Below are 12,520 nucleotides of genomic sequence, written 5' to 3' on the forward strand. Positions count from 1 at the left end.
TTGCCATTTCCTTCTCCAATGCATGAAAGTGAAAAGTGAAAGTGAAGTCGCTCAGTCGTGTCCGACTCTTTGCGACCCCGTGGACTGTAGCCCACCAGGCTCCTCCGTCCATGGGATTCTCCAGGCAAGAATACTGGAGTGGGTTGCCATTTCCTTCTCCAGGGGATCTTCCTGACCCAGGGATCGAACCCAGGTCTCCTGCATTGCAGGCAGACGCTTTAACCTCTGAGCCACCAGGGAAACCCTATGAAAGTGAAAAGTGAAAGTGAAAGCGCTCAGTCGTGTCTGACTCTGTGCGACCCCATAGATGGCAGCCCACCAGGCTCCCCCGTCCATGGGATTTTCCAGGCAAGAGTACTGGAGTGGGGTACCATTGCCTTCTGCGTAGCATGTGGTAATTCCCAACAAATGATATCTGGTATTAGTAATAGCAGTTCATTACATGAACCATTAACGGATCACATACATTGCATGGTTGCCATTGAAAATTTTTCAAATTCTGGCTATTCATCTCATTCACTCTCTCCATTCATCCAGTGAATCCTATACATTCACTTACTCTTTTTTTCCAGATCATGGAAACTTATTCTTAAATCCACAATCTCATTTATTCTATAAACTCCATAAGGGCGGAGACTTTGTGTCCTCTTCCTCACTATATCCCCAACACCTACAACAGTGCCTGATATTGGTTCAGTCCAGTTCAGTTCAGTTCATTCAATCGTGTCCGACACTTTGCGTTCAATTGTGTCTGACTCTTTGCGACCCCATGGACTGCAGCACGCCAGTCCTCCCTGCCCATCACCAACTTCCAGAGCTTACTCAAACTCATGTCCGTTGTGTCCGTGATACCATCCAACCATCTCATCCTCTGTCGTCCCCTTTTCCTCCTGCCTTCAGTCTTTCCCAGCATCGCGGTCTTTTCAGATGAGTCAGCTCTTCGCATCAGGTGGCCAAAGTATTGAAGTTTCAGCTTCAACATCAGTCCTTCCAATGAACATTCAGGATTGATTTCCTTTAGGATGGACTGGTTGCATCTCCTTGCAGTCCAAAGGACTCTCAGGAGCTTTCTCGAACACCACAGTTCAAAAGCATCAATTCTTCGGCGTTCAGCTTTCTTCACAGTCCAACTCTCTCATCCGTACACGACCACTGGAAAAACCATAGCCTTGATTAGACATTGGTAGTTTTCCTAAGTTAACTGATAGAAGGCAGAAGGCTAATCGGGACTTATAGCTCTTGCTTTTCACCATTTTCATCAGGACACATAGGCTTACGCAGTCTCAGTCTTAAGAAAACAGATGTGACCCCAGGCAACACCTTTTCCTTCAAGGCACAATCAGATCCTATACAGAGCCTCGGAACCCCAAGGTGGCGGAACCCTAAAGCAGGCGGAAAACAGGAGTGACGGAACCTGAAGGCAACGGAATAGGGAAAGGTGGAACCTCGGATTTAGCGGAACCAAATTGCGGCGCCCAAGGAGCTACCCGGACTCTGTTTGGAACGGAAGCCCAGTGGCCGCCGGCTTCCTGGTTGCGCGGCGGCTCTAAGGGCCCAGTTTAGCCGTGGCGATGTTGCCCTACACCGTGAATTTTAAGGTGTCGGCGCGCACCCTCACCGGGGCCCTCAATGCCCACAACAAGGCGGCGGTGGACTGGTGAGGGCGCCGGGCTCCGAGGCCGCCAGGCTCGGCCAGGAGTCTGTGAGGGGAAGGGGGAAAGAACAAGAGGTTTCATCCCCCTGCTTAATTTGTTCTCTTCAAGACTGGACGCTGCCTTCACACTGTAGAGATTTTCATTTTTAAATGCTGGCTTTCTGTTATTACTATAAAAGCTGTAAAAAAAAAACCCCATGTGGGAACTTGCCCTGGGTGGATATATTTGCCTTCGTTCTCTCATCTCTTGTTTGTCTTCGCTGTTTCCCCTCACCTTCCTCACCGTCCCCATTCCCCACTCTTACCCTCTCCTCCCAAGTCTCCGGGCTTCTCGCCCCCATGTCAGTTCCGTTCTTCCCCAGTTCTGTCTTCTTTTTCTCTCATCCCCGTTTCTTAACCTGTATTCATTCGACAATGTGCTGGACGCTGTGCCAGGACCCTGGGCTCTCGCCAGCTCTTCATTTCACCTTTATCTTTTTACTATAAAATGACACCGATAATTAATAACCCAGGCGAATATAAAGCAGACTACTTGTAGCTGTGGCTCCTGGGAAGGTTGGCAAGAGTACAGAAACTTCCTGTTGAGTGTTCATCTTTTTATCTGGTTGGAGGGACCAGTGCTTATCACAGAGCGTGGAGTGTGATCCCACGCACTCTGTGGATGCTTGGGATTCAGGGTTGAGTAAGACGAGGGATAAGCTCTCGAAGACAGACGACCGGAGTCGCTTTATATGTCTTTACACCTCTACAGGCATATCTGTCAGAACTTAATTTTTTTAATCCGAAAAAAAAAAAATTTCAGCAAGTTTTGTTTTTTAAAGCTCAGCTAGACCTTTTCTATTTAAATGGTAAAATGTAAAGTGCTGGCCTTTGGGCTTACATAATAATTTTATTAATGGTGGTGCCAATTGGTTAGATTTATCTGTTCTTTAGGATGCCTTTTGGCAAGAAAGAAGTTGTTTTGCTTTGCTCTTAACTTAGATGTTAACACTTTTTGTTAGGGGCTGGCAAGGTTTAATTGCTTATGGATGTCATTCGCTTGTGGTAGTGATTGATTCCAATACTGCTCAAACGCTTCAAGTTTTAGAAAAGCATAAAGCGGATGTTGTCAAGGTAAGTCAGATCCTACTTCCACCCTATCATAAATTGTCTGTTCTAAATATCGCTGGAATCTCATTAAAGTCATATGTAGAAATGTTGAGTAGGTTTTACATGCGATACTCTTAATTGCGGTAGCCTAATATTTCCATATCGGGTTTTCCGAATGGCTCAGTGGTAAACCCACCTGCCAATGCAGGAGTCTCCGGTTTGATTCCTGGGTCAGGAAGATGCCCTGGAAGAGGAAATGGAACCCACTCCAGTCTTCTTGCCTGAAGAAATCCATGGACAGAGGAGCCTGGCCCGCCGCAGGCTATGGGGTCACAAAGAGTTGGAGAAGACTAAGCACACATGCATATGCAGTGTCTCCATATATACTTAATGTCGCATCAGTATTGAACTATTAACTGCTAGTTCTTAGGTCATTTTAATGCTAGTGGAAAACACCAATTTTGTCCTGTACTGCACCACTCATTTCACTCATTAGTTTTGAGCATCTAGTATGTGCTAAGAGTAAAGAGATGAAAGCCCTCAAGCAATTCATTGTCTAGTGAGGAAGAGTGAGAAGAAAACTCACAAATACAGTGTGGTAAGTGAGACCTCTTTCATATGCTATGGGAAGACAAAGGAACTACAGGTCACCTGGTTGTAGGGATCAGAGGAGGGCTCAGAATTCTCTTCATTTTAGGGGCTAGTAGACAGTAGCTGGCTGAGTGAAAAATTAGGAAGTGCACTGCAGGAGAAAAGGAGAATAGACTCGAAAGGAAGCAGTGTGTGTAAAAGATGGCTAAAAGATGGAATACACATGTAATCAGTAGAAGTGATGAAAGAAGGCAGCCAGAGAAAGTCACCTACCCTGAAAGGTTTATAAGATTAAGATGGACTTTGGATTTTTAAGTAGGAGATTGATTTGATCATATTTGCATTTTAGAAAAACTCACTCTGGCAGTAGTGGAGGATCTGTTGGAAAAGGGCAAGACAATGCAATGGGATCATGTAGGACAGTTGTAGTAATTTGGGCAGGAAATCCTTAGGGCCTAAAATAAAGAGACATAAAGGAGTCAGATTTAGGAGCTCTCTAAGAGGTGAACTTGATAGCATTTATAGTAAACAGTCTTAATCGGCAGAATGACTCCAATGCAGGAGCCCCCAGTTTGATGCCTGGGTCAGGAAGATCCACTGGAGAAGGGATAGGCTACCCACTCCAGTATTTTTGGGCTTCCTTGGTGCCTCAGAAGGTAAAGAATCCTGTAGTATGGGAGACCTGGGTTCATCCCTGGGTTGGGAAGATCCCCTGGAGAAGGGAAACAGCTACCTATTCCAGTATTCTGGTCTGGTGAATTCCATGGACAGAGAACCCTGGCAGACAATAGGTCATAGGTTCGCAGAGTTGGACGTGACTGAGCAACTTTCACTTTAGAGGTGAACTTTACAGTGACCAGTCTTAAGGGAGAATCAGAATGACTCGAGGTTTCTGTATGAGTAACTGAATGGTAGTATTGTTTTGATGACATAAGTGTGTGAAGTCAGTGTTTAAGGTGCAAAGTCTGAGACACCTGGGGCAATTGAATTATACTGATCTGAAATTTTAGGAAAGACATTACTATTGGAGATGGAGATCTGGGGTCTTTTATTGGTTGTGAACTGTTTTACTGAGATACTCATACCATAAAATTCACCCATTTAAAGCATCATACAGTTCCATGGCTTTCATTATATCCAGAGTTGTGTAGCCATCACCACGATCAATTTCATAACCCCCCAAAGAAACCTTGTATGCCTTAGCAGTTGCCACCTACCCCCTTTCACTTCATCCCTGGGCAGTCACTAATCTGCTTTCTGTTCTGTAGATTTGTCTGTTCTAGACATTTGAGATGAGTGAGATGGTGCAGCGTGTGCCTGGCGTCTTTCGCCCAGCATAATGTTTTTCAAGATTCATCCATGTCACACAGCTTGTGTCAGTACTCTATTCCTTTTTATCACTGAATAATATTCCACTGATACAACATTTATTTATTGATGAATATTTGGCATATCTCACTTTTTACATGTTACGAACAATGCTGCCATGAACATTTGTGTACAGTTTGTCTGTGTGAACCTATGTTTTCATTTCTCTTGAGTATATGCCTCAAAGTAGAATAGCTGACTCACATGGTAACTATATTTAACTTTTGAGAAACTGCCAGACTCTTTTTTCTCAAAGAGGCTTCAATATTTTACATGCCCATAGCAGTGTATGAGGGCTCTAATTTCTCCTCAAACTCAACATCTGCTGTTACTTGTCCTTTTGATTAGAGCCCTCCTAGGAGAAGGCAATGGCACTCCACTCCAGTACTCTTGCCTGGAAAATCCCATGGATGGAGGAGCCTGGTGGGCTGTAGTCCATGGGGTCGAAAAGAGTCTGAGCGACTGAGCGACCTCACTTTCACTTTTCACTTTCATGCGTTGGAGAAGGAAATGGCAACCCACTCCAATGTTCTTGCCTGGAGAATCCCACGGGCGGGGGAACCTGGTGGGCTGCTGTCTCTGGGGTCGCACAGAGTCGGACACGACTGAAGCGACTTAGCAGCAGCATTAGCAGCAGGGGGAATGAAGTGGTTCTCATTGTGGTTTAGGTTTGTTTCCTTAATGGCTAATAGTGTGTAGCATCTTTTCATGTGCTTAGTGGCCATTTGTAGATATTCTTTGAAAAATGTCTACTCATTCCTTTGCCCATTTTAAAACTATTTTTAAAAATTTTGGAGTTGAAAGAATTCTTTATGGTTCTAGATACAAGTCCCTTATCAGATATATGCTTGGCAAATATTTTCTCTCATTCTGGGATAGTGCCCTCTGAAGCACAAAAGTTTTAAATTTTGATGTAGGCTGTAACCAGGAACCATTGCTTTTCCCAGTGTCAAGAAGACTTACACCTTTGTTTTTGTCTAAGGATATTATGATTTTAGCTCTTATATTTGGGTTTCAGATCCATTTTGAGTTAATTTTTGTATTTAATGTGCAATAGGGAAAAATACAGGGGATTTTTTTTTTTAATGTCTACATGTATCCTATGATCTTGCTAAACTCATTAGATTTAGTAACTTGAGTGTTATTGTTTTGTTTTTCTTACATAGACAGTAATGTTATCTGAAGATAACAGCTTGGATTTTTCACTAGTAATCTGATATCTTTTCTTTCTTTTCCTTGTCCCCTTATGTTGATTGGGACCTCTACTACAGTGCTTAGGACTGAGGGAGAATGCCTTTGTCTTACCCTGAGCCTAGGAAAAAAGCATTCAATCTTTCACCATCAAGTCTAATGTTAGGTATAGGTTTTGTTTTTTAATTTTTTTGTGTTTTGGGAAGAAATATTATCTCTCCTCCCATTTTTGTCTTTTTTGCATTTCTGGAGTTTTCATTTCTTAGTATAGATCTGTATTTCAGTCTGGTGTCATATTCCTTTTGGCTAAAGAATTTCCTTCAAGTCCTTGAGGCATGTATCTGGTATTGGTTGATCCTTTCTGATTTTATTTGTCTGAGAAACTGTTTCACCATTCCTTTTTTTTTTTCCTTGTAGTGCTTTAAAGCTCACTCCATTATCTCCCAGAGTAATTTTTGTTGGGAAAATTATGCATAATATGTATGCATTGTATCTTTTCTCATCTCCTTATCTTGATTTTCAGCAGTTTGATTATGATGTGTTTAGGTGATTTTTAAAAAAATATATATTCAGAGATGGAATTCAAGTACTACACATACGTACACACACACACACCCTACAATAATTCTTATCTGTGGTAGTTTTATTCTGTAAAGTTTTTGGAAACACTGAATTAGCAAATACTGAAACACTGACTGCTCCTAGGGGAAATAATGCAGTTGGTTCCTAGTGAGCCTCTAGTTGCAATATTTTCATCAACTGATTGATATATAACCTTGTTTTATGTGTGTTTCTATTAAAAGACATCTTGTTTATTGTATACTGTTGATTTATTATCATTGAACTCACAGCCGACAGCACCATAACTCATGCCTGGACAAAGCTTATTTCATGTGTTTTTTCTGTAATGCATGGCACAGCTTCTTGTGCTTAGGAGCACTAGACAGCACTTGAGCACTGTGCCGGGGACCATTTTAAACAGTGAAGTCACAACTGGAAGCCCAGAAATGCAAAAACACAGTAGTAAGTAGGCCTCAGAAAAGACATTTGTTTACATTATGAGAACTGACACAAGAGCACCTTGTTCAGCCGCAGCTGGGATGCTCTGGTATGTTGAGTGACTCAGATTTTTCACTGCTCTGTATGTGCCCATTAATGACTATAAAAGTACTGCAAATACTGATTCTACAAATAAAATTGCAAATATGTTTTAGCAAGTAGGCAAATTCACAAATACAGATTCTGTAAATAACGAGAAGGGAGAGTATACATACCTTCACTCATGTATAAAGTAAACATATACATATATACACATTCAAACATATATACATGCATATGTGCAGACACACATTTTCATTTTAAAAAAACTCTTGCCTGAGGAAAAGATGTGTCTTGTTGACACTGAAGTTTGGAACACTTTTTTGCCATCTTTTTCATGAATGCTATAGAATTGATTAGCATGCTTCCCTACCTTAGCATTTTCTCTGAGTGTGTTTACTTTTATGTGTACATACATGTGTGTGTCTGTGTACATAGGTATATGCCTATATATTCAAATATAGGTATATGTTTGAAGAGTCTGTGGTGTTAAGTTTGTTAACTAAACACATACTTGAATGTCAGCTGCAGGCACTGTGTTAGGGTCTGGGAATAGAAATGTGAGCAAGGCCCCCATGATCCTATCATATGGAGCAGGACTGGTGATAGGTCAAAACGAAGTAAATAAAATAATTACAGAGTATTATGTGGGAAATGATCCAAAGTAATCAAGTAGGAGCTAAAAAAGGGAGGTTGTGGCCAGGGAAGACCTTAGCTCAGAGGAAGGACTCTGTTTCATTCCTTATTTTGTCAGTACTCAGGAGTTAACCTGATTTGTGCTGGGATTCTCGTATTTTTATTTTAAAAACTATTAATGTTATTATAAAAGTATGATGCATAAATTTATTTTTTTTAGAGAAAAAACTGCTGCAATTTTTTTCCAATTTTATGAGAGGGATACCCAGATTTTTTGTTTGCTTTTGTGTTTTCCTTTTGCAAGATTTTGGTAGCTCAAAGTTGTCTCCTTTTAATTAGAAGAATAGAGTGCAAGAGAAGATTCTTCTTAACAATTTAGGATTTTATGTGTTATGTCAGAATTAGATTTTATGGTCTTTACTGTGATTAGATGATATACCAGTGATCATACCATTTTAAGAGATGGTATTCTGGAATTTTTACCTGAATTCTCCAGATTATTAAGGCTGTGTCTCATTTCTGATATTTTAAAGGCAAGAAAGTGGTGATGTTTTCAAAACTATTTTAGTTGCGACTTTAAAAAAATCATAATAAAAATGTCTGACTTTTGAGGAAGCTAATTTCCTATTTTTGTAATATAAGTGTAGAATGTAGCTTGAGTTCTGGTCAGTGTTTTATGAAAATTATGTATGGTTTACATCCAGTGTAAATATTTACTTGATTTGGTTTCTTCTTGATACTAGGTTAAATGGGCCAGGGAAAATTATCATCATAACATTGGCTCGCCATATTCCTTGCGCTTAGCTTCTGCTGATGTCAATGGAAAGATCATCGTTTGGGATGTAGCAGCAGGAGTAGCGCAGTGTGAGATCCAAGAGCATGCCAAGCCTATTCAGGGTGAGGAGAGTCCGCGCTCCACCGAGCGTCTGTGTAAATACACTTACTGTTAGAGCGGTTGGTTTTTGTCCCTTTCATTTACTTTCATCACTTCTCAGTTAACTCTTGATTGTGTGTAGCCAGTTCTGTGGATCTGAATCTAGCTTTCTTTTCCCTATCAATATGCTCCTGGGCTTATTTCCTCAGATCTCAATTGATTTGTGCTTTGGTAAAATGCATTAATTTCAGTTGAGCATGATGAGAAAAATTAAGCTTCTTATAAATGGTCTTGTAGATCTAAGCTATCAGTAAACTCCCCTGAACTGCTCCTTTGAATTAGCCCGCAATGCTTACTTTCTGCTAATAGAGATAAAATGTTGTTATCATTTTCATATATCAGTAGATCATTTGTTTGCTTGCTTATGTTACTGACCTAATCAATACAGTATTCCTGGCTTTGACTGAGTGGCTCTCTTGACTGGGTGAATCTTTTAAATGACTGTTAAAAAAATATTTATTGAGTACTTACTGTACCTATTGAACTAGATCTTTATCTTCTTTTTTGTTGTGAAAAAACATGCAATTCTGTAAAGTCCCATTAAGTAACTCCACAAAAACATTAGGAGAATCTGACATTGATCATGGCTAGGACAACTCTTTGACATAAAGTTTTAACTAATGAATAGTGTAAATTGCCTTGTATTTTCTTTGAGGTAATATTTCAGATTACTTGGAAATGTTGACCTCTAGATTCTAATGTTCAGGCAGCTCATTTTTATGTAAAGTTAGTTTTCCCTGTCAATCTTGACACATAAACTTAGATGCAACATTGAAGACAAGGGGGGAAGTTAAGATTTTAAGCATTATGAAAATACACAACTAGATATAAAGGATACATTAACCAAGTGTTTTAAAGTGGGTGATTTCTGAATTTTGTCTTTATTTATCTGGTCTTTGCAGATGTTCAGTGGTTATGGAATCAAGATGCTTCCCGGGATTTATTGCTTGCTATCCATCCGCCAAATTACATTGTGCTCTGGAATGCAGATACTGGCACCAAACTATGGAAGAAGAGCTATGCCGATAACATTCTTTCTTTTTCTTTTGATCCTTTTGATCCCTCACATTTAACCTGTGAGTACTAGTTTCTTGTGGAAAATGGATTGAGGTATTTGTAATATATATGGTTAATGCTATATACATAAGATACACATACACACACACCCATCATACATCTTAAAGTGAGATGCACATCTAGTTCATATCTTTTCAGCTCCTAGGACAGATACTAAATCATAACCCATATATTTTGCAAGTATTCTGGTGATTAGAAATTTAAATCAGCAAGCTAGACCTTCAGTGTATGGAATTTGTGATCAGAATTAGATTAGTCAGAGAATGAGAGAGTTGCTGTGTTATTCTAAGTCAGAGTTAATTAAATTTTTTTCTAGGAACATCAAAAGAATCTGAGTCAAGGGTTTCATTTAGTCTGTGGCCAAATTCATTTCTTCCTTTTCAAAATATTGTTCTAATTCATTCCAAGCCTTTTGAGTGCCATAAACAGATGCATGTCAGGAACAGACTAAGCCCAAGGGAGTTTTTTCTTGCAGAGACTGTTTTTGCCAATAAACTTTAATGTTTTACTGAGCCACTGATCTAAAAATTAGATTCTAGCCAGATATTTTTGTGACCAAATTATTTAGAAAATATTTTTTATTCAGTTATCCAACAAATATTTCTTGAGCTTTTACTTACTGTATGCCAGGAGTGTTCTGGGAGCCTGGAATATATCAGTAAACCAAGACAAGGATTCTTGCCTTCATAAAGTTTGCATTCTAGTGAGCAAGAATTAGGTGGTAACCTATAAGCATAATGAATTAGTACACTGCAATGTATTATGAATGGTATAAAAAATAAAACAAGATAAAGGGAGTGGGAGTGGGCTTGTTGTATTAGATAAAGTGGTCAAGGTAGGCTTCATTTTGATATTTGATAAACAACTTCAAAGAGATGAGGGAATCTACTATGGTAAAGAATGTTTTCCCTGGATTTGAATGACTCAAAATTCCAACTTGTATCCTCCAATATTTATTGAGGGGTATGTGAATTGATGGAGGGACAGAAGGTCAGACAAGTAGAAATTAAAATGGGAAACACAGCTGTATAAATAACTGCAATAGGGTGTGTTTAGGCTTTGTGTGTGTAAATGTATATATGTGAACATATGTGTGCACTCACTAGGTTGCCATGGAAGGCAGTGCTGTGAAGGCATTATGTGCTTTGAGGAGAGCAGGCTTAGCTGACAGAGTCAGGGAGTGAGGACATCACAAAAGGAGAGGACAGACTTCGACCTTGAAGGATGCCTTCTATAATCTGAAATGGAGACAAAGCTTCAGGTTAATTTACTGCATCTCTGTAATTTAGTTGATGAAAGCACGAAATTTCAAAGCATCAGTTGACCTAACATCTTTGATTTGCTCATTGAATGTGCTGGGGTTGTCATAATTCTTGAATGGTTTGTCCCCTGTCTTTAAAGCAGCCTCACTCATTGCCAAGAGCCAGGGTAGATAAGATTTTTATGATCAGATAGAAGTCGATGGCACCCACTCCAGTACTCTTGCCTGGAAAATCCTGTGGATTGAGGAGCCTGGTGGGCTGCAGTCCATGGGGTTGCGAGGAATCAGACATGACTGAGCACTTCACTTTCACTTTCATTTTTCACTTTCATGCATTGGAGAAGGAAATGGCAACCCACTCCAGTGTTTTTGCCTGGAGAATCCCAGGGACGGGGGAGCCTGGTGGGCTGCCATCTATGGGATTGCAGAGTCGGACACGACTGAAGCGACTTAGCAGCAGCAGCAGCAGATGTTAGTCGGCCCCAGTTGTGAGGGGGATTATTTTTTCAGTCATAAAAAGGCATAAAATATTTCTGTTTCCTGTACACTTAGTAAGCCACTGTTGGCACTTTTACTCTAGATATTAAGTGAAAACACTCTTCGCACATCCCAAGCTTCAGTTTGACACTCAAGAAGAAAAAGGAAATAAATTTAGACAGAGCAACTCATGATAATGATAAAAAATTAGTATCAACAAGTTAAATATTTGAATTTGCCAAGTGTGATATGAAGAACCTCGTATATGGGTTTTTTTCTCTCTTCTGTGAATTTTATATTCTGAAAGTCTTTGGATTTTGAAGTTATGAGATATAATGAGGAAAGGTTTCTAATGAAAGTCTGTACACTGAATTTATTTGGAAGAACAAACATTTGTTCTTTCTGCCAGTAACCTTCTGATATCTTTTTAATATAAAACATTAATTTTGAGTGCTGAGCTTGGAGGCCTCTGATGAATTGTAATGGACCACCTGTTTCCGTTTAACTTGGAGAACATTCCCGTTATGTTATGTCTGCATAACACTGCCAGTTCCTTATTATTAAAATTATCATTACCTTGCTCTCAAAAATGTTTTGGAATAAAACTATGCTAAACTTGATTAAACTTTAATCAGAGTTTCACTTCTCTCAGTACAGTACTCACCAGCGAGGGCATTGTATTCATCTCAGATTTCTCTCCATCCAAGCCTCCCTCAGGCCCTGGGAAAAAAGTTTACATATCCAGTCCACACTCCAGCCCAGCTCACAACAAGCTGGCTGCAGCCACAGGGGCCAAGAAGGCTCTTAATAAAGTGAAAATCTTAATCACTCAAGAGAAACCTAGGTAAGTTGCAAGTATAAAACTAGCAGCAACATTCGTGTAATTCAGTGTTCATCTGTTCATTGAAAATATCATTTTTGGAGATGTATTAAGGTTGATTTTCTTCTTCATGTTACCCTTTCTTGTTTCTAATTTTGAATTTGTAAAAAGGAAAAATATTTTTTGTTTCCTCCTCTAAGAAGAGATTTAGCACTTAGCATGGTTCCTTTGTTGCCAGTAATGCAGTAAACAACCCCCACTAATTTCCAGTGAACATCTTTGACTCTTGAAAGTGAGAGAGAACGATTCTAAGGTGGGGGCCAC

General features: G+C 39.8%; 1 protein-coding gene across 2 annotated transcripts in view; it reads left to right on the forward strand.

Annotated features, from left to right (window-relative positions):
- Window positions 1-1,531: 1,531 nt before the first annotated feature.
- WDR11 (WD repeat domain 11) overlaps window positions 1,532-12,520 on the forward strand; it is a 54,697-nt gene continuing 43,708 nt past the window's right edge. For both annotated transcript variants that reach the window (XM_052660804.1, XM_052660807.1), the window contains exons 1-5: window positions 1,532-1,657; window positions 2,656-2,767; window positions 8,371-8,524; window positions 9,464-9,637; window positions 12,034-12,220. In XM_052660804.1, the coding sequence (XP_052516764.1) occupies window positions 1,572-1,657; window positions 2,656-2,767; window positions 8,371-8,524; window positions 9,464-9,637; window positions 12,034-12,220 (713 nt within the window). In that variant the 5' untranslated portion in view covers window positions 1,532-1,571. The remainder of the gene's footprint in view (window positions 1,658-2,655; window positions 2,768-8,370; window positions 8,525-9,463; window positions 9,638-12,033; window positions 12,221-12,520) is intronic.

Source organism: Budorcas taxicolor, chromosome 23 (assembly GCF_023091745.1).
Source record: "Budorcas taxicolor isolate Tak-1 chromosome 23, Takin1.1, whole genome shotgun sequence".
Taxonomy (NCBI): domain Eukaryota; kingdom Metazoa; phylum Chordata; class Mammalia; order Artiodactyla; family Bovidae; genus Budorcas; species Budorcas taxicolor.